General features: G+C 32.0%; 5 protein-coding genes and 1 pseudogene across 5 annotated transcripts; 5 read left to right on the forward strand and 1 right to left on the reverse strand.

Annotated features, from left to right (window-relative positions):
- The first annotated feature begins 2,658 nt into the window (after positions 1-2,658).
- On the forward strand, positions 2,659-4,205 carry LOC123923581 (stress-response A/B barrel domain-containing protein At5g22580-like). Its single transcript, XM_045976276.1, has 2 exons — positions 2,659-3,009; positions 3,800-4,205. The coding sequence occupies exons 1-2, from the start codon at positions 2,891-2,893 to the stop codon at positions 3,996-3,998; spliced, it is 318 nt and encodes a 105-aa protein (XP_045832232.1). The 5' UTR covers positions 2,659-2,890; the 3' UTR covers positions 3,999-4,205.
- Positions 4,206-5,302: 1,097 nt separating this feature from the next.
- LOC123923580 lies at positions 5,303-6,177 on the forward strand. Its single transcript, XM_045976275.1, has 2 exons — positions 5,303-5,594; positions 5,832-6,177. The coding sequence occupies exons 1-2, from the start codon at positions 5,318-5,320 to the stop codon at positions 5,933-5,935; spliced, it is 381 nt and encodes a 126-aa protein (XP_045832231.1). The 5' UTR covers positions 5,303-5,317; the 3' UTR covers positions 5,936-6,177.
- Positions 6,178-7,234: 1,057 nt separating this feature from the next.
- On the reverse strand, positions 7,235-9,308 carry LOC123923575 (spermidine coumaroyl-CoA acyltransferase-like). The gene has a single exon (XM_045976268.1). The coding sequence runs from the start codon at positions 9,282-9,284 to the stop codon at positions 7,887-7,889; it is 1,398 nt and encodes a 465-aa protein (XP_045832224.1). The 5' UTR covers positions 9,285-9,308; the 3' UTR covers positions 7,235-7,886.
- A 2,431-nt stretch (positions 9,309-11,739) lies between these two features.
- On the forward strand, positions 11,740-19,072 carry LOC123923572 (T-complex protein 1 subunit zeta 1). The gene is made up of 15 exons (XM_045976266.1): positions 11,740-12,041; positions 12,126-12,189; positions 13,417-13,552; positions 14,283-14,434; positions 14,588-14,635; positions 14,776-14,868; positions 15,428-15,534; positions 15,937-16,051; positions 16,190-16,276; positions 16,553-16,757; positions 16,910-17,004; positions 17,700-17,768; positions 17,865-17,972; positions 18,091-18,209; positions 18,642-19,072. The coding sequence occupies exons 1-15, from the start codon at positions 11,908-11,910 to the stop codon at positions 18,715-18,717; spliced, it is 1,608 nt and encodes a 535-aa protein (XP_045832222.1). The 5' UTR covers positions 11,740-11,907; the 3' UTR covers positions 18,718-19,072.
- A 1,595-nt stretch (positions 19,073-20,667) lies between these two features.
- On the forward strand, positions 20,668-23,996 carry LOC123922166. The gene is made up of 6 exons (XM_045974912.1): positions 20,668-20,822; positions 22,110-22,446; positions 23,074-23,158; positions 23,392-23,478; positions 23,575-23,811; positions 23,920-23,996. The coding sequence occupies exons 1-6, from the start codon at positions 20,668-20,670 to the stop codon at positions 23,994-23,996; spliced, it is 978 nt and encodes a 325-aa protein (XP_045830868.1).
- A 410-nt stretch (positions 23,997-24,406) lies between these two features.
- LOC123922167 lies at positions 24,407-25,774 on the forward strand (annotated as a pseudogene).
- Positions 25,775-26,473: the final 699 nt, after the last annotated feature.

Here is a 26,473-nt window from a genome sequence, read left to right on the forward strand (position 1 = left end):
ATTTACTGAATTTTTCTCTTTTTTATTTATGCTATTTAAAGTGATTTTATTTATTTTTACTTTTTTCCATATTCATTTTGATATTTTTTGTCATTTTTAGAATTTTTTTAGTAATTTTTTCATTCAAAAGAAATAATAAGATGATATTTAATAATAAATAATTAATGATGTGGAAAAAAATATTACACATAAGCGCTGCCACATAAGCTAATATGATAAGGGGAGGCAAAATCCAACAAAAATTAAAATAGGGGGGGTAAAAGTCCGCATTTTAAAACAGGGGGGGTAAAATTCCGCGTTAAGCAAAACAGGAGGGCAAAACTGCATTTAAGCCTTTCATTTATCTATAAAAAAATATTATGTTAATTCAAGTTGTATTAAACTCGAATCTTTTAAGTAAGATCCATGCTCAACTTTGTGAATGAAAAAAATGTGATTGAGATCACACCTATAACATACTTTAGAAAAATATAAGAAAGTGATATTTCAATATTTTATTTTTTGGAGAATGTTAACTTGTGCCCTTAAGGCACATGTTAAGGAAGCAAAAATAGAAATTATTAAATGTTAATTTGTGCATTTTGACTTTTGAAGCATTAAATTTCTTGTATTATTAAATGTTAAATTTCTATTTTGGTATATCTTAACATGTGCCCTTAGGGCACATGTTAACAAGACCCTTATTTTTTTAAAATAAATGTGACTAAATCCACGGTCTTTTAATACTATATTTTAAATTGGGAAAAATGAAACTATTTTTCTAAAGCAGAAAAATATTAAGAAAGTGGACATTTCAATTTTTTATTTAAAAAAAATAAATGTGACTAAATCCATGGTCTTTTAATACAATACTATATTTTAAATTGGAAAAAACGAAACTATTTTTCTAAAGCAAGTACAACTATAAAAATATTGTTTAAATCAAAAAGCATGAGAAAGAGTGAAAGACACATCTATCAACAGGACATTATATAAGCTGATAAAAATCACAGATCCGGATTTTCTGCTATGATCAAAATATCTATACATCTCAATCGTTAATTTGAAATTAGTCTATTCAGATTATATAATAATAATTTTAAATTAGATTTTACTTACCTAACAGTTGAATTCTGAATTATCGAAGTCATTTTTTCTCCGGACTGAAACCCAATGATGTATGGATCAATTTCCTAAAATCACACAAATAATAATTATTCTTAATTCACTTGAGAAAGACTTGAAAAATTATTCTCTCAATTTTTTTCTCTCTTGTATTTTCTCAAGTTTCAAATCTCAACACTCAACTAACCTTCCTCACTTTTTTCCAAATTTCAAAGCTCTCATCTCTTTATATTTTATTCACTTTTTTGTTTTTAAATTCTAAATCCCTCCTCTCTTTATATTTTAAGTTATATTTTCTATATAATTATTTCCTCATGTATTTTAGAGGATCTGAATCTCCATAGTAAGTTGTGTTAAGATTCCTTACCGATAAGTATACAACATCATATCTTGCATGTATTTCTTTCGGATACAAATATAAGCAAAAAAAAATTGTTTACGCGGTGTTTGAGAAATTTGGTTAAGTGTAGTTAATTTTTTTAAATTAATGCAAAACATAAGTTAAGTTTACTATATTACCTATTTTGAAAAGTGTAAAAGTGAAATAAATGCCTAAAATAAAATAAAATAAAATAAGAGTATATTAGGAATAGTAGTATTAATTAGTTTAAAAATAGTTAATTTTTGCTTATAATAATAACCAAAATTTAAAGTGTTTTTTTTACTTATATTTGTGTCGGAGGGAGTATTGAAGTTAAAAATTTCCCATGGTGGTACACATGGCAAAGACAAAAAGAAAAGTCCAGCAAATAACACTAAATTTCTGCCGTATATATTATTATCATAATGTTTTTCTGATCCTGACTTACAACATAGTTCAAATTTCTCTATAGGTGAGTTAAATTTCATATTATAGATAAAAAATGGATGTTGAGCTGACACTTTATAAACAAAAATCCACTTTTTAAATTTATTGTATATTTAATGAATCTGATCTAATATTTAGACCAAATTCATTAAATATACAATGAACCTATAAAGTGAATTTTTGCTTATAAAGTGTCACGGAGGGAGTATTTTATAAGTGAGAGAATCCATATGCCTTAAAATTTTAGATAAGTGTGTGCTGTCCAATGTTTATGTTCCACTAAGCTCCTCCCATGACCCGTTGAAATATAATGCATATTTTTAAACTCTTCTACAATACATAATAAATTTGTAGAATAACTGAATAACTATTAATCATTAAGAGATGATGTAAACTTATAGATCTTTCTAGAATACTTGAGTAACTAGCAGAACAAATCATTACCAGATTTCTATTAAAAAGTATCATAAAGGATCTAGAATGAATTATCTATAATATTTTCCACACCTATTAACTTGTATTCAAACTTTTGGTGCAATGTTAATAACATTAAGACTTCAATACAAGCATCTATATGTGTTAATGTTAGTGTTGTATCCGGTGTCCATGTCGGTCTTTCGTATTCAAATACCATACAGGTCTTCATTCATGTGCATTGCAAAGACAATGGCGTCAGACAAATTATAGGACGTGCAGAAGAAGTTTTCTCAATGGTGGGTCTATAAATAAAAGTAATGGCATCTTTCCTAATATTTAGCTGTGAATATTGTCTCATAAAATTTGTTGATTTTTGACTACCACCAAAAAGAGGGGTGAAATTAGTCATGAGGATCTGACATTATGGTCAGATAGTGACTGTGAGTTGACAGAAAAATTATAAAAATGTTCAAATAGTAAGATTTTTTTGCATATATATTTGGTTGGTTATTAGGGACTTGTTTTGGTACATAGGAGGAGAGTTCTATTGGATTTGGAGTTATGGGGACTTACAATCACTATGTAATTGTTAAGTTCAAGGATGGTGTGGAAGTTGAAGAACTTATCCAAGACTTGGAGAAGATGATTTCTGGGATTGAGCATGTCAAGTCCTTTGAATGGTATGACCATATGAGCTTTTCTTTCTTTTTTTTCTTTCTTCTCTTCATTATAGTTTCTTTGTTTTTGACCTCCAGAATTCGGCTGCGAGGTAATTAAAGTCCGATAAAAAATTGTCCCACCAGAAATCAAACTCAGTTCTCCTAAACGATTCGTTCTAGGGAGCTCATTAACCACATGAGCCAATGTTTTTGGTTTCATTAATTATAGTTTCCTTTACAAAAGAGTTATATGCATTTATCTCTTTTGTCACCTTTTGTATTGGAGGAGAAAGTAGTGCTAGATGTCAAAGGGACAATTTCAATTTGGACTCTCTATAGCGGGCTGCACGGTGTAGCCGGCTGTAGACTATTAGATTTAGAGAGTATTTCAATCTCTAAATCTAACAGTTTATATCCGGCTGCATCGTAAAGTCGGATGTAAAGTATCTGAGTTTTTTTTTTTTTGTTTCTTTTTTCTGTGCATTTATTTCTTTGGCTGCCTTACATATTGGAGGTTTAAATAGTTCTGGATGTCGAAGGGACACGGATCCTCTCCGGCGTTTGTACCAGTGCAGCAGCTGCAGAGCTTTATGCCTTGTACCGCTGCAGAGGATCCGGTTGCATTTCAAAGGCAAAATTGAATCTCAGTCCTTGATATTGAGAAGAATTGCAGTTAAATGCGGTCAATGTAGTCTCAATCATACCCATGTTGCAATCACTGAGACTTAAAAACCTTGACATCGCTGCCTAAATTGCGGCAACACTTTCGACCATTAGATTAATCAACACTTTTGTATTTTTTATACAACAGGGGAAAAGACATTGAAAGCCATGAAATGCTAAGACAAGGTTTCACTCATGCATTCTTGATGACATTCAATGGGAAAGAGGATTTGAGTGCATTTCAAGTTCATCCAAAACATACTGAATTCTCCAAGATTTTTTCACCTGCTCTTGAGAATATTGTGGTGCTGGATTTCCCATCTAACATTGTCAAAGCACCAGCATGATCTAGAAAATATTCAAGCACTTAAAGTTTCCATGTTTGAAGTGGATACATGTGTGTTGAATCAAAGTATCCTTAGTATTTTATTATAGTGTGTTGCTACAAGTTCTCATGCAATTTCAACTTTGTCTTTATGTGCTCTTGTATTTTCCAATTAATGTAATGTTCTATATATTGGTATTTGTTAATATAGTTCTCCCTCCGACCTTAATTATAAGCAAAAATTTACTTTTCAGATTCACTGGTGATGTATCTTAGTTCCTAAATATAGAATTTTGTTGACTAAATCACAAGAATTAGGAAAGTTGATATTCATGTTAAGTTTACCGACACTTGACTTGATATTGTTTTGAAAATTTACAGAGTACCTTTCAGAAAAAATAATTAATTTATATTTTCATATAATATTTATTACTGGTTGCAAAAAAAGATGTAGCATAATTCTCACCCAATTTCTTCTACATCTTATATGTAAGAGCATATCTAAAATGTCTCTAACATCCAAAATATTAGATATTAATTAACAAAGTTAAAGTAAACAACTGTGGTCAAGGTAAATGATTAATTTTGTGCATGAATCAAATCATTTGCTTTGTCTATTAAAGCCTAAACACAAAAGCAACTTTAGTAGGCAAGTAAGGGATTATCAATAGTGAAAGACACTAAATCATGCAAAACTTGATGACAAACTGTAAATAAGTTAAAGTACTTTATGAAGGATGGCCTCAAAGGTTCTACACCAAGATACCTTAAAGTAATGTGGCCTTTTTTTAGTGACATGAAAAAGGAAGGAAAAGAAACTCTTTAATATAGCCATGGGGCCAACATCTAAAGTCATTTGGATGTAGTGTTTTTGGAGAGACCAATATTTAAAAAATTAGACCGAAAATTGAATCGGAGAGACCTCTAAGTCATGTTTCAATCGGCTTAACTATGGTTCAACCGTATGACAAATAAATAAATAAAAAAATATCATTTTTGAAGCAACTGTGGTTCAACCAGCTCAACCCTAGTTCAATCAGATTACAACGTAACTAGGATCAAACCTGACCGATTCCTAATTCAACATGCCGGTTCGGTCTAGTTCTTAACATTTTCTTAGAAAAGAGTTTTTGAGCCCTCTGAAACCATCTTAGAATTGAGTTTTTGGGTCTAACTCATCCTTACAAACCGAATTATAAGATGAGGATTGCCTCTACTTTATAAACATATATTCAGACCATTTTACAACCGATGTGAGACTTCTTAACACATATAACATTCAAAAAGAAACACTATAACATTCAAACAAACAATTTTGCATTTACATTAGAAAAAAAAGGGATGAACATGAAGCTACTCAAGAAACTCCATCTTCTTCAATTCTTACTCCTATTCAATCTCATATTAGGTTCTTCTATACACCATCATAATCATACAAAATACTATGGGAATATCACAACTCAACCACCTTTCTTGACTTCAAATTCTTCTATACCTTCTATAGTAAGGATATCTGTTAACATTCCAAATCATGTACCAGAGATTTGCAAAGGGTGTGAAAAGCCTAATGGTAGCTGTGGTGCTGGGTTGAATTGTTTGTGTCATCCAAAAGAGTGCAGTAAGTTCCTTGATCCTTCATATGTATAAATATTTTTATTTTATTTATATTTTGATTCCATTTTTTTTAGGCTATGACGAAAACATGTAGAGAAAATGGGAATTGCACCGTCAGGATAAACTAGTTTTACACTGACGTCCAATAAGAATCAAACATTTTACACTGAAAGTGCATCTCTGTTAAATTCAAAATGATTTGATGAATCATATTAGTGAAACTTTGGTGATGATTTTGCAGAAGACAAGGTTATTTCGAAGGTTGGATCCATAAAATCTACTGGAAATGTGTTTTTCTCTTTGCTTTCTTTAATCGGTACAATAGCCTTTCTCATGCATGCTTAAGTCTAACAAGCTTATCCACGGATCGAATTATTAGTATAAATTTTAAATCACGGTTGCAGTTGTGCCATCGTTCTTGATGTTGCGGAGAATCAAAGTGAAAAATGGCTGATGCAGCTTCAATGAAGATCAGATTATGGTAGCAGAGGCACAAAAAAATCTTAATTTTACGGCCTAAATCAAATATGTAGACCTTAATTTCTTGCTCATCATGAATATGTTATCTAATATCTATTGTTGTTGAATCTCAAGTTTTTGATATAACTGGTATAAAACAGCAATTACTTCTGGTTAGTGATGTCTGTAAATCGCGGTTTACCTTACCTAACTTTATAGGTAAGGTAATTGTATTCGAAAGCAGCTGCAGTTCGTTTGTATTATCAGTAAAAGATTAGGTTTATAGTATACAACTTGTATCTAGATACTAACATATATCATAGGGGGCTTCGCCCACCGGACCCCAAACGCCCCCCCACAACAAAATTTTGTGCCTGACCAGGCCCAGCGGCAAGTCTCTCTTGATCCTCTAGCTTGACAGATTCTGCCTACTAACCAATATCTATGAGTCATACTCAACATAGAAAACCAATATATTTTCCCAAGGAAGTCGTACTTCGGATACCAGTGCTTTGTGAGATTGAGAAGGGTCATGCGTCATGGTTAGATACATACCTTGTTTCATACCATGCTTGGGGTGGAAAGCATGAGATTTCTTCCCATTTCAAAGGATATTCAGAGGCCATGAAGAAACACAATGCATGATAAGTTTACTGTTACAGTAGAGAAAGCCGAAAACCTGCAAGCATTTCTTCAAAAAATTCCAATCCGCACTATCATAAGCTTTCTCAAGATCAAAATTATAAACCATATTATCCTTTTATCCATTTAGATTTTCTCATACCATGCAGGATTATAGTATTGTCAGTACTCAGTACAGTAGTGCTTCTTCTTGGAAGAAAACTACTTTGAAATGGATCAATATTAATAATATCATCCAACAAGGGTCTCAACCTATTGACTACAATTTTGGTACTCAGTTTATAGATTGTATTACATTGATTAATATAACTGGTATGAACTCAATGACATTTGAAGGGTGATTCGAATATGTAAGTGAGCTCAAATAATATGACCAAATAGTTGTGACCATAGAGGACAACTCGCATTCGCATTTTGAGCCAGGTGTCCTTGGCCATCGATCATTTGATTCTGTTGAGCCAATGATTGGACTTATCAGCATTCTCACTTCTGTTTTCATAACAATTTAGCTTTTTAAGGGACTTATCAGATTGGATTTGTAAACAATTATGAAATTATTTTCTTGGATCACTTTAGTTTATAAGAACAAAAACACATACTACTATGTTTTAGATTTTTAAAGATATAATGTATTTGGTGAAAATTCTTAGAGTTTACTCTTTAAATTACATTGATTTGAGCGCAGCTGAACATGATTCCTTAAGCAAAGTATCGGATTCAAGACTTGTCGAGAAGAAAAAAAATGTGGATGGAATGAGAGACTTTTAATAAAAGGTTGTTTGCCAAATTTCTCGGCAGATATTAATTATTGACAAAAGTGTGAATACTTCGCACAAATAATATCATTACTTTAAAAAATAACAAAGACATTTTGCTAGATAAAATGTGCAAATATTACAAATAAGAAGGCTCATAACTTAATGAAAATAAAAATAGCATACTTAGACAGACTTGTAAGAAATAAAGAAAAAAAAAAGACTAGAAAGAAGAAACAAACTTGACATTTTAAAATCCAACATTTCTTTTAAAGCTAGGTTTTATATATCGGACCAGGATTTCCTGCTGTCCATTATTCAAGCAGTTACACGCGGTGATAACTCCGGGCTGTTGATTTGAGATCGAATGGTATAGATCACTTACATAGTAAAACAATCTGAACCGTCTATTCAGATTAGATGATGGGAAATCCAATTCCCTATATATCTTCATCAACTTTCATGACCTTAAGGAACTCCATCTCCTCCTTGAACTTAGCCATTGAATCTTTTGGAAGTGACACAAAGATCCTAACTCCACCTTTCATTGAAGGATTCAAGTTACTTGGCGGCAAAAAAAGACACAAATCCACAAAACCAAACATGTTCCAAGGAACAGGCACAATATTAACTGAACTCTTCCATCCAAAATCAACTTCTTGTAACAAACCAAGTTGTCTCCAATCAGTTAAAACCAATGATGCACCTGTTCCTTCAATCTTAATCTTCCCTTTCCTCATTGTCTCCAACATGTTAATTGAATTTCTTATATATTCATTATTTAAAGCAAGTTTCTTACTCTCTTTGATAAGCTTCACAACTTCAAAAAGTGGTTTTTCATTAAGGTCTTTCACTTTTAACACAACATTTGAAGCTACAAAAGCATTACCATAATACCCTTCATGCAAAGGTGGATCTAATACTTTTCTCACACCTATTGCTAAACAAAACATAGTTTTTCCATCTTTGTTCAATTTCAAAGCTCTAACTTTTGATCTCCAAACATATGCACCAAGTGTTTCAAGTGTTGTGAAACTTTCCTTCATCACATTATTATCATCACCACTTTCTTTCATTAGTTTCATTTTTAGCATTTTTATAGTGTCACCATTTAAATTAAAACATTCATGTGAAATTTCTTTTGTTGGTAAAAAAGGTGAAGTTGCTAATGAAGTTTTATCTATAAGAAATTTGAATGTTTCTTCTTCCTTAAGATAACTTTTTCCTATTAATCTCTCTCTCTCCCAAACAGGTTTCAAAGAAGGTTCATTTTTTCCACTTGCAAATTCAACAAGTGCTCTATAGAATTTTGATGCACCAAAACCATCACAAACACTATGTGACAATCCCATTCCAATTGTGAAACCACCACAAAGAAACTTTGTAACCTTAAAAACCAAAGGATGAGGACTTGTTTGGTCTTGTGAAGGATTATCAAACACAAGTTTTTGTGCTGTTGGAACATCAATCCCTTCAAGATAATGAAGAGAAGAGAGTTCACAATTAGCATTTGATTCTAAGAATGGAACTCCGTCGCCGTTGCAGTTGATTCCAAGTTTTCCATCATCAAGTGTTGTTATCTTGCCTGCAAGAGGATAATAGTAAACTAAAGCCTTTGAGAGTGCTTCTTTGATTACACAAGCAGGGTCTTTTTGGTCATTTGTGAGATCATGATTTGCTTTGTAGACATAAATTGTTTGGCAAAGAATGTTGATGTTAGGATCATTGTCAATGGTAGAGAGTGAAAGAATTTCAGAAGGTGTGGGTTTGGAGGGTTTAACAATCACAACATCCTTGGTATCAAGACATAGGGAAAAGGGTGTCTTGTGATTTTCCATGATGAAAGATGTGTAGAAATTTTAGATGTGAGGTGATATGGTTGTGCTTCATGTCTATTTATAGAAATTCAAAAAATTTGAGTCGAGAATAACTCAATCATACAAAATCGGTTTGTAAGGTAAAAAATATTTCCATTTGTAAACACATTTTCAACTCATATTTTATCGGCTTAATTGCAGTTTTTGATCCCTATATTTTCACCATTTTGCAGAATTGATCTCCTATTTTAAAATTTGATAGTTTTGGTGCCTCCAACACATAATTTGTCTAAAATATACTGATACATGTTTTAAATTAACTATATGAAGAATTTTTCTTACAATTTCATCGATGTTGGTATTTTCTCATCATCAGATCATATACCACATCGTTTAAAACATATTACATCGTCAATTTATAGTTAAAAATTATGATAGGGAAACCAAAATTGTCATATTTTAAAATAAGGGATCAAATCTGCAAAATGATAAAAATAGGGGGACAAAACTGCAATTAAGTATATTTTATTTAATGTATGACTCTCATTACACTCCTCTCACATTCAGAACTGAACATCTGAAGCGTGACTTAGTGGTCCAATAACAGGTGACTAAACAAATATCGGATATGTTTGATATCAATTCTTAAGATGAGGGATATACTATTAACTACTACCATCTTATAAACACTTTGATCATATCTCATCTAACATGACACTCTCAGATAGATTTTATAACCACTTTTGCCCTTACTCATCCATTCTTAAATTACAATCATTACAATCCCAACTTAAGAAAAAAAGTGGAATGTGTTGAATTTTGAAGTAGTTGACAATGACACAAATGGAATTAGGTAATGAAACGGGTAACGCGTTTTTGAAAGATTAGCTTACAATCAAGCTACTAATTAGTTTTAGTTAGTTCTCTTTCAATAACATAGACATTTGTGAGAATTTGGTAGGACAAAGCTTAATGAAGATTATATCTTAAAACTTATCAAGTTATCATCATCATCATCATCATCATCAACAACATCATAATTATTTATTTTGTAACTAGTCACATGCTGGTTGGATACATAGTAGATAATATATTTTAGGTGGATAGGTATAAATGTATATAGACCATGGTAAGTGGAGATCAAAGAAACATGAATAATATGAACAGATAATTTCTGGATCGCACTAAATAAAGCTACTGCTGAAGTGAAGGTTTCACACACAGATCATGAAGAAATTTTGAAGTAGGTGGTTCTAAAATACCTTGCTATTACATCCTCATATTTCATTATATATAAAATTGATTTTAAAAAGGAACAGATTGATTAACATTTTATTTATATGAATTCAAAATATTTCATATATAGGTTCATTTTATCCTTTTGGAAATTTTTTAACAAAGGCCCTATGACACTTCTTTGTTATAGGATTAAATAGAATAAAATCATCTTGATTTTTACCCGAAATAAATTGCATGTTAGCCGAAATCGACAAAGACAAATGATTAAGGGATTACTGTTGAGAGCCGACGAGAACTATCGATCAATTCTATGGCGATCTTTCAAGTTTGACAACAAGAATATAGTTCAAATTCATTCACGGACGATTGTAAAACGGTGACTTATGCTTAGCGATGACAATTGAATCCAAAGGATACATATACATAGTAGCCTGCCATCCCTATTTGTGTTAAAAAAATTTAAGAACTCCCCACCATTTCTATGAGGAATCAAGATCCATGGCCAGCCCCCAAACCGTCCTTGTATTGTATTGTATTGTTTTGAATTACAGTTTTGAGCTTCCTATTTTGTTCTACTTATATATGAAAATGGTTCCCCTATTTTAATTCCATTCAATTTTAATCCTTTTAACACATTTTTAATTTTATGTGTCACATTTTTAATAATGTAGAAAATATACCGTTGACATGTCAAAGTCCACATATACTAACAATTTTCATGTCACTAATTATATATATTTTTATTTTATTTTATAATAAAAACACAAAAATTAAAACAAAAATTTGGTTATAAGTTAGAACCCGAAATAAAATATATTATAAAACAAAAATAAAAATGATATTGTGGGTTCTTACTTATAACCACAATCTAATTTTGTATTTTATTTTTGTTTTATAGTATAATAATTGTTATTTTGTTATTTTAATTTTGGTGTTTTGTTTATAAATAAAAATATATATAATTGGTGACATGGAAATGGTTAGGATATGGGGACTCTCACATGTTAATAGTATCTTTGCCACATTATTAAAAATGTGACACATAATATCAAAATTGGTTGAAAATTAAAAAGAGAAAAAAGAATATACACAAAACAGTGCGTAAAATAATTACACTCTCAATCAATGACAACCATGTATTCCGCCACGTGATTCCACTTCATCCCATTTTCTTCAAATAATCTGAAAGATTGATGATTTCTTATTAAATGACCGTGTAAAATTATTTTACACCGTCGGTGCATCTCCGATAAACTCAATTAAAATATGGGGAACATTTTGATAAGCAGAACAAAATAGGGGACCAAAACTGAAACCCGCTTCTCTTCTTCTTCTTCTTCTTCAGTGTGTTTCTGTTATTAGGTCTTAGAAGCTTTGTTCAGTTGCTACTTCGAAAGAAGAGAAAATGTCTCTACGAGTTTTGAACCCTAACGCCGAAGTTCTCAATAAATCGGCGGCACTTCACATGAACATCAATGCCGCTAAGGGTTTACAAGATGTTCTTAAATCCAATCTCGGTCCTAAAGGAACAATCAAAATGTAAAATTTCTAATTTCTCCATTTTCATTTTCATTTTTCTTATTAACCTAACTAATTTTTTTTTTTGGTTGTTCTATGAATCAGGCTCGTTGGTGGTGCTGGTGATATCAAACTCACTAAAGATGGTAACACTCTTTTGAAAGAAATGGTTAGTTTAACTATTTTTCTCTTCCTTTTTCTTAATTCATACTATGATCTACGATCTATGTAGCACTGACACTTCATATTGAATGCGTAAATACATATTTACATTCATTTTCTTAGACACATAAGCTAGCTTATAGTTTATAGCTTATAAGCTCATTTGGTTAAAAAAGCTCTGTTTGTTAACAATTTTTCAAAAAGAGCTTATAACTTATTTTACTAGCTTATAAACGCTATTTTAAGGAGATCATTTTTCCTTCCAATTTTACCCCTATCATCTTGAAAAAAATTAAGTAGTAATTAAAGATATACTTTTTTATGTCATTTCATACTTATAAGCTAGTTCAACCGCTAATTTTACCAAACACTACAAATTCAATCAGCAAGCTATCTGCTATAAGCTCATCCGCTATAAGCTAGCTTATCAGCTATCAGCTATTTTTTATCAAACAGAGCCTTAATAGTTAATTTATTTATTAACCATTTTGAGTATAGTTCAGTGTTGTGTTGTGTCTGTTATCTTTAGGTACTTGATAGGGGTACTCAGTACTCACAAACGCTTATCATGATAAAGTAAAGTTATACCAGGAGATAAGCTCAAATAAGTTGATCCAAATAGGCACTATGTTTATGTTGAAACGGTTATATTAATAAAGTCAATAGACTTAGTTACGTTCAATTACTTCCATTTTCTCATATTATTACGATATCTTGATATATTAGTGTTGTGTCCGGTAATACTGCACATTCTAAGGTTATTTTTACATGGAAATGATTAATGATTATAGTAAAACTGGACCATGTACTTATATTCCTTTATATGTGTCAGGATTTCATAGTGTAAGATTAGGACTTAGAAATAGTTATAGTAAAACTGACACATGTTGCTGCATTCAATTACTCTCATTTTCTCTGGTGTCGGCATATTAGTATCATGTGTCTGTATGTGTTAGGATTTCAAAGTTTAAGATTATGTTTACTTGGAAACAATTATAGTCAAACTGAAATATGTAACTACATTCAATTACTTGCATTTTCTCAAATTATCGATGTTAACTTGTTAGTGTTGTGTTCAGTATCCATGCCAATGTCAATACTTCATAGTCTATGTCTCTATGATTATGTTTACCTGGAAATAGTTATGGTAAAATGTTGTTTGCGGTGTTATTTTTTTTGGGTGTTGAAAATTTTGTGGAATGTTAATCTGGTTTCATTTGTTGTTGCTATACAGCAAATCCAGAACCCAACAGCTATTATGATTGCTAGGACGGCAGTTGCGCAGGATGACATTAGTGGAGATGGAACTACTTCTACTGTCCTCTTCATTGGAGAACTTATGAAGCAATCTGAACGTTACATTGATGAAGGTTAGGTTAATGAGTTTTTCGCTCTGTTGCTTATGTGTATGTATGTGTGTGATTGTCAAGTGGCTTGGCTTCATTGCATTGCATTGTAATATGCACCACTTGAACACATTTTGTGTTATTAAGATAATCTTAATATAGCATGATATTGTTTAGATGAACTTTTCAATAAGCACTTGAAGGGAAAAAAAAGTTCCAATGATATTGAAATTACTATAAACATTGTAACTTATAGCTTTTCTTATGTTGAAATCAACCTCTACATTATGACATTTTCAGAAGCTCCTTAACCTTTTCATGAGCATCCATAACATTTTTGCAAGTTAGGAATTGAATAATTATTTCAGTTCAAAATATCACATAGTAAGGCGATCCAAATTAGGCCCTTTACCGGATGAAAAACATGAATTGCCATTAGATTAGATTTAGAGAATAGAAAAATTGTAACTTGGGTGTTAAGTGATCCTCCAAAAGAGATAAAAGCTACTACATGGTTAAAGTGCATTAGAAACAAGTCACGAATGTTGCATGATTGCACAATCTGTTTGTATGTAAGAGCATTCCCCTTGTGACAATCTTGAGCTGTGTGCCAGACAGGCACTAAATGTAATCTCATCCTGAAATAGGTGTATGGGCAGAGCAAAGAAACATCCTGAAATGCGAGTAGATGGACATTTTGTTGTGTCTTTTTGTCATTTGTATCAAATGCTAAGAGATTTATGAAATACTGTAGGCATGCATCCACGTGTGTTGGTTGATGGTTTTGAAATTGCAAAAAGAGCAACTCTACAATTTCTTGAGAAGTTTAAGACTCCTGTTGTAATGGGTAATGAGCCTGACAGAGAGATTCTCAAGATGGTAGCAAGAACAACCGTGAGGACAAAGGTGAATTTATTTCATTTTATCCATTTTTTATGGCATTTGATCAACTTTGGTATTTATGGATAGAGTGAACAAATAATTTATCAACATAATTTTTCACCTGGCAGTTAGCATTAATACATTCTTATTTTTTTTTTATTTCCTTCTCATTTGCAGTTGTATGAGGCACTCGCTGATCAGTTGACTAACATAATTGTTGATGCGGTGAGTGCATGTTGAAATATTGATATTTATCGAGTCCTTGTAGATATGAAAATTTAGTTTTTGTTTACTTGCTCTTTAATGTGTAGATTATGATTTTTTTGACCTTTTCCAACTGGTTTTAATTAAATTTGCTTTGATAGGTTTTATGCATCCGAAAGCCTGAGGAAGCAATTGATTTGTTTATGGTGGAGATTATGCACATGAGGCACAAGTTTGATGTTGACACACGCTTGGTATGTTTTTAGCCACTCTTCTGCCGATTGTGTTCAGTTCGCTGGATATCATTTAAATTTTGATCTGAATAAATTAAAGAATGTTGTGTTTCAACTCCCTTTGCTGGCAAATTAAGAGCCTGCTTGGTTTCCAAATAGTTCATTTCTCATTGTAGTAACCAGTATCTGTTTAGCATGTAGACTTTGCCTTAACTCAAATCATTGCTCTGATCTGTATTTGTAAAACAGTGAGGCCAGACTTGTTAAGTAACCCCCAAATGGACTATCTTCTGATCAGAACCAAATTGAAGAAAAGCTTCCGCCATTGCTAAAATGTAAACTTGTAAAGAAAATAAAAATGGACAAAACTACAACACCTGTGCTAGCGTAGTCTGTTGCGTAGACAGTATACATCATGTGCAATCTACAATAACACAAATATTGATCCGTGTTTAATTATAATTTGCTCTTTTGCCTTCACTTTGAACTATAGACTTACAGTTCTGTCTCTGGTATGGGTTACCTTTATAGTTTACCAAATTATTCTCTTGCATTCATTCAGTTCAGTTATATTTTCTAGGTTGAGGGTCTCGTCCTTGATCATGGTTCTCGGCACCCTGACATGAAGCGCCGCGCAGAGAACTGTTATATTTTGACATGCAATGTATCTCTCGAATACGAAAAGAGGTAATCGACTCAATATATTCCAACTTATGTTTTCTGCATGTGTCATAGTTAAATGGAAATCAATTGGCTCTTTTTCACCTGTTATTACAAACACATGTCAATGCATTTCAAGAGTTAAAAACACTATTATAGATATTATGTATGGTCGGGTCACAGTATTTGGATTTTGTTATTGTAGTTAAAATGTTGATTATTTGCCAGATGCACAATATTAATTTTTTAAGTTACGATTATAGAAGTATTAAACATTATTATTTTTATACTCGTGATAATTTTTTTTAATTATTTTTATACATGTGTACAAGTTTACAAATCGAGTCTACGGATATTGCACGAATTTACTAGAATCTCGAGTTTGACAACCTTGCATGAGATTAACATTGTGAAATTTTCTCTTCTCAGTGAAATAAATTCAGGTTTTTTCTACTCAAATGCTGAACAGAGAGAGGCTATGGTTATAGCTGAAAGGCGTCAGGTTGATGAAAAAGTTAAAAAAATCATTGAACTGAAAAGAAAGGTAGGTTTTTCCTTATGTATCGTTGATTCTTACATGTTCTTCCGTGGTCATACATTTTGGTCTTCTGCTATATTGCAAAAAATAGTAAATTGATCTCTCTGCTTTTGTTTAATTGCCTTTATGCTTATATTTGTGCAGGTCTGTCCTGATAATGATAGCAATTTTGTTGTCATCAACCAAAAAGGAATTGATCCCCCATCATTGGACATGCTTGCAAGGGAAGGCGTAAGTAACATATAAGCATTCACTGGACATGCTTGCTCTGTTGATTTAAAACAATTATCAAGGCAGATTCTTTACTAAGGCTGTTAAACACATCCACTGTGTATTTTAGTAAAAATGTCTGATATACGATGTAAACCAGAAAATAATATAATTGTTAGAACACCCGGTACACAAATTGCATGTTCTTAGTGTATTATGAACTCAGGCTGACATCTGTTACATTTTCCCTTGCTCTGTACAATTTCATCTGCTGATCATTTTATCCTTGTGTTGTAGATAATTGCCCTTCGCAGAGCAAAGAGGAGAAACATGGAAAGATTGGTTTTGGCTTGTGGAGGAGAGGCTGTAAACTCTGTGGATGACTTGACTCCTGAATGTCTGGGTTGGGCAGGATTAGTCTATGAACATGTCCTTGGTGAAGAGAAATATACATTCGTGGAAAATGTGAAGAATCCATTTTCTTGCACAATTTTGATTAAAGGTACATTTCCTAACACAGTGAAGTTGTCAAGCAGATCCTTCTACTTTTTTGCCATGTTGCTTGCTGTACATCTTTGCAACAACCTGTTTTATTTTATTGCCATTGTTGGTTTTAAGTCGAGATTAATCAGAAATGCTTTCATAATGATCCAGGTCCTAACGACCACACGATAGCTCAGATTAAAGATGCCGTCCGTGATGGTTTGAGAGCCGTAAAGAATACCATTGAAGATGAATCTGTTGTCTTGGTAAGATTTTATTTAGTCAATCAATTATTGATTTTTTTTTCTTCTGGTCACATGCTTGTGTGTGTTATTTATCCACTCCATATTCTGTGTTAATTTCCTCAATCAACTAAAGTTCTGGCGGTTCTTTAAAATGCAGACAACATGGTTTAGCCTCGATACAAAATACTTAATCTGGTTTTTGGGAAGGATGGCATAGTTAAAATGTTATTTGTTTCAAAACATAATTACTCAAATAGAAGTGTTCTTTTTCCTTATATGGTTAAATATTAGTTTTTGGGCCTAATTGCAGTACAATGCTTTAGATAACCTGTTCTCCTGATTCAAAAGTTAAAATGGGGTAATATTTATGTAAACTTTTATATATTTTTGGCAAATTTCACAGAGTTATGTCATAACCTGGACCAGGATCATTAAACCCACATTTTTGCAATAAGACACACATTACTGCCTTTGATAATAATGTGCTTAACATATATACAAGAATTGAATTTGGAGGGAAAAATGTGCTTAACATGAAAAAACATCGAATCTACTTGTTTCAAGTTGTAAATACTGGGAAAACGAGCAACCAAACTACGAGGACAACAGATACAAGCAATTATGCTTCTTCTAGCCTTTGATACAGAACTCTGGTTTGCACATTTTCTTATGCTGATTGTGATAGACATGAACTGAATTTCCTTGCCCATTTTCAGGGGGCTGGTGCATTTGAAGTTGCTGCTAGGCAACATCTTATCAACGAAGTTAAGAAAACTGTTCAAGGGGTAATATGAATGACTTAATGCTTTCCAAGTTTTTATTTACTTTTATTTGTCAGGTACATATCTTAACAATGATGTTTGTTTATAACTTTAAAACAGCGTGCCCAACTTGGTGTTGAGGCTTTTGCTGATGCACTTCTTGTGGTGCCTAAGACACTTGCTGAAAACTCTGGGCTTGATACTCAAGATGTGATTATTGCCCTTACGGTATGCTTCATCTAAATTTATTATATGTCTTCACGCCTTAACTGTGATTGTATACATGTGTTCATATAAAGAGAAGATAGATTGGCATTAACAGTACACTTGCTGAATGCTTTTTCAGGGAGAGCATGACAGAGGGAATGTTGTTGGATTGAGTCAAAACACTGGAGAACCTATAGACCCTCAAATGGAGGGTATTTTTGACAACTACTCTGTCAAGCGCCAAATCATCAACTCAGGGTATGGTTGAACGTTGACTATTTGACACCATCAATCTGCTTCCTTTACCCCATGTCATATTTTCCTCATTTTTCGTTGTGTTTTGGAAGTTGGATCATGAAAATGCTAGTACTATGTCATACCAAGGGTGGGTGGGCATGGGCTAGACGGATTTTGGAGTTTTTTTCCAGCTGAATAACAATCTTAGATTAGTGAATTGAACATTCATAAAAAAATCCACTTACAAAAATAATAACAGATAACAAATTTAACGTATATAACAAAACCTAAAATTAAATAAATACATGTTGCAAATGTAAGCAACACAACTGCCAAAGTCTCTAAAATTGCATTATTGACGTAACAAGTGGAACTCTGCACGACCTTTCCACCAACCATGAAAGCTTAGACACAATTATTAACTTATGTTTTTTTACTGTCAATGCTATACAGGCCAGTTATAGCATCTCAATTGCTATTGGTGGATGAAGTAATCCGTGCTGGGCGTAACATGCGGAAGCCAACTTAGATGTTCTTTCTTACATGAAGCCTCTCTTTTGATTAGGGTTTGCCATGAGCTTTATATTGACGTGTCAACAATGGGGATTGTTATGAGTTGCTTACTTTGAAAACGAAGCACCGTATTGTATTTTGTTTTGTTTTCTTTTTGAAGGAGATTAGTATGAAGTCTACTATGACCCAATTTTGGCCGCTTTACAAGTTTCTTAAGCATTTGTTATAGATAGATCTGGTTGGAAATATGATTCATCTTCGAAAGTTGATTTGTGTTCATCAGTAGCAGGTGTAACTTCCATCCGTAACGTATGATTCATGTTATTTTAGTGGATACATTTTTACAAGCATCAATCTGGAAATTAAAATGATATTATATCATGCAAGTAGAAAACCATAGTTTAATCTGAAATTGATCGATTTGTGAACTATTATTAACATAGGTTTTAAATTTTAGTGGAAGTAAATGGGAAAGGATGTTTTCCATTGTACTTTTTACTAAATCAAAGGAATGCTGTGATTCACCAGGAATCTTGTTTAAGAGACAAGTTATAAGTTGAATGAATTATGTTGATTTAAATTTCTATTGCAATCTATCAAGCCTTCTGTCAATTCATTTACTAAGATAAAAAAGTCAGGAAATATTACAATATACTACATAAATTGAAATAGATTTTCCACTTCTTCACTGAATTCTACTTAACAACAAACTTAAGACCATACTTAACAAAAATAGAAATTGGAAGTGGTTGAACTCAACAATCAACTAAATCTTCCCTCACTGAGCTACTTAACTTTATTTGTTAATCTATTTATGCTGGATTTTATGAGGTGTTTTGCCCAAGCAGTGGAGAATATGTGTTTGTATCTGCAGGTGCTGTAGGTCAACTTGCTAAGTTGCATGCTGCTATGTTGTTGGAAGTGCTGGCTCAAAGGAAAAGGTCCCTTTCCCTATTTTTATTTACTCTATAATTAAAACATATTTAACCCTTCTTTCCTGTGATTTATAGAGACAAAACTACTTCTTCGGCTAATCTAAAAGTATCGGACACTCAACATCCAAGTGAGCCACAATTTAAAATTCTACCCAACTCGACCAATGAGAGTATTAAAGTTGTTGATTATGAGTTGTTGGAAACTGATTCAGGAATTATGCCTCCAATTTCAAGCTATCATCCAAACATTAGTTTTAGAATTATGTTAGAAATGTTCAATGCGACCCAAAATTTGCAAAGTTAAAAGGACCTTTAGGTCTTTGTGCAAACCTTATAGAAACAAATAAGTGCAACACATTGGATTTGATTTATAACCTTCAAAAGTTGATTTTTTTTTGTTTTTGGTTCTTAGTGATACTTTCTGATAGCAACCGCAAGCGTGAAATCTATTTTTCAGCTACAAAATTTGTTACATGTTTTTTTTTTGTCCAACCACACCACACCAATATATAATGTCATTACTTTGTGGCTAATAGGGCTAATTATTTGCCTATAAATATCAATTGGCATCCTAATGAATTAAATAAGTTTTTAGTGTAAAAAAACATTATTTATTTAATTAGCTTTTTTATTTTTCCATCACAAATAGTGAATGAAAGTAAGAGAGGCAAATCACAGATCCAAATTGTCGCAACAAAAGTCTCAACTTACCAATAACTGCTTCTATTTCAAATTTTTTTTTTTTAACTGCACTCACTGTCTCAATTCAATCTTCCAACTTTGCATTGTGTCTCAAACCCCACAACAACAAGGTATCCTTACATTACTTAATTACATATTTCTAGTAATCTTAACATGTTAAGATATTCATTAATTAATGTATGTGAAACTAATAATTCTTCAAATTTATATTAATGCATGCATCATCTATTATGCATTTGTGAATTTTTTTAAATAATGATTGTTGTATGAGGAAAGTTGTTTAATTTGTGACACTGATTAATTAATTATTTGTATAATAAGGTTGTACAATGGTGGGAATAACATTACTTTTAGATCTATGGAGGAAAAACCAACAAAGCTTTAACATGGCACATACCTATCCATCTTCTTGGCTTTTCTCTGCATCTGCCACTGCTGCCTCAATTTCTGCTGGAGCATCTTTTGCTTCAAATCATTTTTTGGGGTACAATCCTTCTCCATTTTATCATAATCTTCTATGCATTCATCCATCAATAATTTAGACAAACTTAATTATATAGTCAATATTTTTATGAAGCACCGACATACACACCAAATACGACACTGGTACAAACACGTTGACATTGGTAAAAATTTGAAAAAAATGAATCCATTGAACATAACTGTTAGAAATAATATAAAACCATTGATGTGCCTCTATCATAACCGCTTAAACTTTTGGGATAATCGGTTATTTGACATGATATCAGAGCCTCTATGACTAAGTGATCTAGAGTTCGTTCCCCGCTCCCCTCACTCTCTAATTAAAAAGTGGAATTTAAGCATATGGTATGTGGGCCTATGCATTATCTACGCTTCAAGCCCAAGTGGGCTATTGCGTGAGGGGACGTGTTAGAAATAATATAAAATCATTGATGTGACTCTATCCTAACAGTTTAAGCTTTTAGGATAATCAGTTATTTGACAATAACCACATGTGTCGATACGTCTGACACCGACTAGACACGCCTTCGATCAGAAGTGTCGATCCTACACAACAATTTTTTATTTGGGGGATCATAGCTTTTACGGATCATGATTCCTCGTGGTTACACATTAAGTAAGTCAGGTTGTTGGATGAAGAACAAACGACTTAAACTTTAAGTTTATGTCTTAAATTCGACTTATGAGATTAAAGCACGAGTCATCATATCATTTTCTAGTAGTGTGAGTACGTTACATGAAGGCATACTTTTCTTGATTTCATTATTGGAATTTGTAGGTATTCTAATCTTTTCGCGCAGTTAGTATATCGATGATAGTTGGATCAAGAGCCAATGATCTAAATTTCAAGTTCAAAAAGTTGGATTTTAAAAACAATCAAAATATTTTGCGAACATTCTGATCTGTATCCAACAATTACCAATGCACTGACCGCATGAATGAAGAGATATCCCAATCGAGAGAATCCATTTTCACACTTTTACTTATCGGAGTGATTCAAATCCAACTTTTATGCATTTTATCTTATAATTTTAAATTTTTTTGAAACTATAATTTTTATCTTATAATTTTTAATTAAAACTATGATGATGCATAGCAGAGAAAATACTTTTATATTTATATTAAAACATGTATTAATGTTGCTTGAAATATAAGAATAATAGAAAATTGAATCTTGGCATCATTTCACATTAGAAATTTTGCCTTTTTTTTTTCCAAATTTATTTTACTTCTTGAGTTTATAATTTATATTAACATTCAAGAACACTAAACACTTGATCAGTTTCAGGACACCAATAGCTTATTCTGACGCTGGAGTGGCAATTCCCGACGATTACCTTTCCGGCGTTCGAACTTCGACCGGGAAATATTTTTACCATGATACTTTAAAGTATACTACTACAAAGAGCTACAATGTTGAACTTAAACCATTATGGTCTGCTCTTGAATTGAGGTCATTTGCATTGATTTCATTGAGATCATTCTTGATGTTTTATTTGCCTCTTTTGGAGCCTCATGCAAAAATGGAACAAGATTTTCATGACTTTATTCTAGACAAAAAAGATGAACTTCGTAGCAATTTGGCTACCCCATTCAAAAAGTCACTTTTGCAAATTGCTCGTGAGGTGAGTAATTATTTTATATATTCTATAATAATTAGTAAAGAAAGAATTATGCCATATATATGCAATATTCACTTATAACATTGTTCAAGTTCAATTGATTTTTTCTATAGACAACTTTTAGTAAATTAGTGGCAAATTACATCATGCGACAGTTTAAGTTGTTTAATTGTACCAAATTAGTTCTTTAAGTTTTTTTTTCTTCCACATAAGCCCTTTAAGTCTTATGTGTACCATCTCCTATCGTCTACGTGTAACTCTTGTCGATTTTATAATTTGGTTAAATGATTTGGACACGTACATTGCACCGGGTATAAAAATATTACTTAGATTGGAATGTGCAAAATATTAAGTCATTTGAGACTTATTAGTGTTAGAAATTTTGGAGGAAACATTTTGCATATTAATAGTGATATTGTTTATTGAATTTTTTTGTTAGGAAGTTACTAAAATGAAGTGATAAAAATATTTGATCCACAATTTCTACTTAATTCTATATATGTCAAAGTAGATGAGTTCTATAGTTCACAATACTTTATATAAAACTTTATATTCTTATTACTAATTTTATATGACATTGTTCAAAAGTTATATGATGATAAGTTGATTTTTGTTTCAAATTCATGACAGGTTACAGTTGTAACAACTACACGCATTTTAGAAAGAATTACTTTCCGTTATGTTTCAACAAAAAGGGCATGGAGACTTCTTAAAGGTCCTTTTTTTTCCCCTCTTATATATACGGGGAAGAATCAAATTACACTGGTCTAACATTACTCAAATGTTACACTGATTTACGCCGGTGTAATTTAATCCCTCCCATATATATATATATATATATTTGTTTGGACAAGATATAACCAAGAATGAACATAATGATAAAATCAAATAACTAGGATCCTATGGTATCGATTTTTCTGCATTCGACTTATGCGATCTCTTGACCAGATGTTCCTACATCGGCGGCTCGCAAGGCGGGAAGGGGAATGCCAAATTATGTTTACTTCTATTCTGTGAGCAGAGCAACTTTTAGAGGTAAAAGAAATGAATAAGTTGTAATTTTACTCTTATAAGGTTGATTTATTTTGTTTAATTTATAACTTTTTTTTTTGTGCTAATGTTTGTTTATAGGGCACATACTTGGTGTTGCAGCATCATGGATTGTTCAAGTAGGAGTAAGAGTATTTCAATTCTTTACTTTTAAGTCAACAAATGAAGATGGTAGCATTAACAAAGATGAAAGAAATAGAATTTTCAAAGAGAAAGTTTTCATAGCTACACTTAAGTGTAATGCATCTCTAATTTTTGCATCTATTGGTGGAGGAATTGGAGCTACCCTTTTTCGTCCTTCAATTGGTCAATGGATTGGTAAGATTATCGATAAGTCATTCAATCAGTATTGCACGGTCATTTAAGGTTTTTTTTTACACATACTCCCTCCGTACTAAAATATAAGTCGTTTTGACCATATTTCAGGTTGTGTTGTTGGTGATTTGACTGGGCCAGTTATTGTAGCAGTTTGTTGTAACAAAGCTTTTGACTGGAACCTTTAGTGTTGTTTTTCTGACAAATTCATTTCCTATAATTCATACAAGACTTATGTATCAAGATTTAAGATATTTTGTAGCACTTAAATGCCATTTCTGATTTAAGAACTTCCAACAAGTGGAATTCTTGCATTCACAGGATGAGAGCTTGTTGCTGTTTCAAAAGATTTTCAATTATAGTCCTTGAATTCTAATTTTATTGCATTGCATTTCTTTTTTTCTTTTTTTTATTGTATACTAGCAGGCCAGACGCCGTGCCTGTCTGTCTGTGTCTAACTTATGTCCAAAAAAAATAAAGACATGTCTTATGTTATGTGAGTTTGTTAATAAAAAATTTTTGCTGCTAAAAAAAATGTGCCTTATGGTGAGTTTGTAGAAACACACAAGAAACTTATCAAGGTTCACACTATAAACCAATGTTAATCTTTAGACAAAACAACACGTCCCATAAAGTAGGGTGCTCAAATTCAAATCAATCCAAATAAAAATCATAAATTGGACTAAAAACACCAAAAACCACAAAAAATCAAATATTTTTGGATGTGTTTAGAAGTCCTTTTGTGAAACAATTTAAGGTTGTCAACAAGGGCGATGTAGTCATATTGCCTGCTTTTGGAGCTGCAGTGAATGAGATGCTGGGAAAGTACATAATTGTGAAAAACATGGCAGAGGTTTGTTCTAAGTTGCTGCTAGTAGTCATTTTTATGTTTAGTGAATGCCTTAACTTGAATTTTATTTTTTTGGTAATTTTTGCATAACTGTAAAACTTATCCAGGCTGAATATGTTTGCGACTATATTCTTGGTGGTGAACTAAATGGATCCAGCTCAACCAGAGAGGCATTTTTTCGAGGTGCGACTTTTGTCCTGTCCTGTTAATGATCTTGCTTTCCGAGCCCTTCAATGTCGTGATTATTTTATTTTTCATGTACAGAAGTTTAAATTTGCGCTTTCAAAGGGCTTTGATCCAGACAGTGACCTGATAAAACTCGGCATTGCAAATCAGACAACAATGCTCAAGGGAGAGACCGAAGAGATTGGTTAGCTTTTATCTTTTTAGGAGTTGGGGCAAAGGGTTTCTCCTGTGCTCTATTCATATGTTTTAATTAATTCTGATATGTATTTTGTTGATTGGCTCACGGGAAAACTAGTGGAGAGGACAATGATGTGCAAATATGATGTCGAAAACGTTACTGAGCACTTTATAAGCTTCAACACAATTTGTGATGCTACTCAGGTTTCTACTTCTCGAGTAATACATTGCACCTTCAAGAGATAGCTGAGGAACGCGGAATTCCCTTCTTAGTGGATTGATAGTGAGCAAAGAATTGGTCCAGGAAACAGAATAGCACACAAATTGAATGTAAGCAAACTGTTTTATATAACCTATAAGCTTCTTAGGAAATAAGCTATAAACAGTCTTATAAACTCTCCCAAACGGTCTCACAAGTGCTTATGCCAATAGATAAACTCAAACAAGTCAATTCAAAGAGTCCTTTGTACCTCATCTCATCAACTGTTATTAGTTCTTTTTCACTAATAATAATAATTTTTATGTTTTCATCTTATAGCATGGCGAATTCGTGGAGAAAGAAAACTTTCTACCAAAGGGTCCATTAAGGATTGGTGTAACATCTGGTGCATCTAACACCAGACAAGGTATTTTCTCTTGCTTTGCATGTGAAGTGATAAAAAATTGTTGCCTTCGATTCTTGTTCGGATTTTGTAAATTTCATCAGCATAGTTCTGCTGATGTAATGATTCATGAATAGAAATGTTAGCATAAGGTACTGCTACATTTAACTTTTTTTTTTTTTTGTCAAGACATTTTAACTATTGTTACTAGACACAATCTTTGAACAAAAAATATATACGTGGAATAGAGGGGTGCATTAAGATAAACGTATATACTAAAACAATTACAGTACAAAATTAGTTGGTGATGGAGAAAATTCTTTGAATTATGGAAGCATTTTTTTGTTGTGCATTCTTCAATTGTCTTTTGGAATTTTTGTGTCTATGAACATGGTTTTAACTTAGCTATTTTGTTCTTTTCTCTCAAAGATATGATCTTTATAATGATGAAACCTAAAATAAACGTAAATGACCAAATATATAGTTAAACTTTTATTTTAAATAAAGAACGAGACTCTGTACGTACCACTATAGTTGATGCATGACTAATTAAAGTGTAAAAATGTTTTTTCCTTTTTCTCACTAATGCATGGTAAGTGTCTTGTATAATAATGGAACAAATAAATATTTATTTATTATAGCCACAACTATACATAATATATATATATATATATATATAGTACTTTATTTACTAATATATCATATCATGTAGAATAATTTATATTATATTATAATTATGGAACTAATTGTTTTTTTTATAAAATGTGTTAAATACTTTTTTTGGTACATAGTTAAATTTTATTTTTTGTACTGTATCATTTATGAATCAATTTTTTTGAATAAAAATAAA

Source organism: Trifolium pratense, linkage group LG4 (genome assembly GCF_020283565.1).
Source record: "Trifolium pratense cultivar HEN17-A07 linkage group LG4, ARS_RC_1.1, whole genome shotgun sequence".
Taxonomy (NCBI): domain Eukaryota; kingdom Viridiplantae; phylum Streptophyta; class Magnoliopsida; order Fabales; family Fabaceae; genus Trifolium; species Trifolium pratense.

Excerpts from the sequence above, each read along its gene's own strand:
- LOC123923572 (XM_045976266.1), top strand. The coding sequence starts at position 11,908 with ATGTCTCTACGAGTTTTGAACCCTAACGCCGAAGTTCTCAATAAATCG. Across the intron at positions 14,636-14,775 it reads CTAACATAATTGTTGATGCG|GTTTTATGCATCCGAAAGCC; the intron begins GTGAGTGCATGT and ends TTGCTTTGATAG. Across the intron at positions 15,535-15,936 it reads TCTCTCGAATACGAAAAGAG|TGAAATAAATTCAGGTTTTT; the intron begins GTAATCGACTCA and ends TTCTCTTCTCAG.
- LOC123923575 (XM_045976268.1), bottom strand. The coding sequence starts at position 9,284 with ATGGAAAATCACAAGACACCCTTTTCCCTATGTCTTGATACCAAGGAT.
- LOC123923580 (XM_045976275.1), top strand. The coding sequence starts at position 5,318 with ATGAACATGAAGCTACTCAAGAAACTCCATCTTCTTCAATTCTTACTC. Across the intron at positions 5,595-5,831 it reads GTGTCATCCAAAAGAGTGCA|AAGACAAGGTTATTTCGAAG; the intron begins GTAAGTTCCTTG and ends ATGATTTTGCAG.
- LOC123923581 (XM_045976276.1), top strand. The coding sequence starts at position 2,891 with ATGGGGACTTACAATCACTATGTAATTGTTAAGTTCAAGGATGGTGTG. Across the intron at positions 3,010-3,799 it reads CATGTCAAGTCCTTTGAATG|GGGAAAAGACATTGAAAGCC; the intron begins GTATGACCATAT and ends TTTATACAACAG.
- LOC123922166 (XM_045974912.1), top strand. The coding sequence starts at position 20,668 with ATGGTGGGAATAACATTACTTTTAGATCTATGGAGGAAAAACCAACAA. Across the intron at positions 23,159-23,391 it reads GGCATGGAGACTTCTTAAAG|ATGTTCCTACATCGGCGGCT; the intron begins GTCCTTTTTTTT and ends TCTCTTGACCAG. Across the intron at positions 23,479-23,574 it reads GAGCAGAGCAACTTTTAGAG|GGCACATACTTGGTGTTGCA; the intron begins GTAAAAGAAATG and ends GTTTGTTTATAG.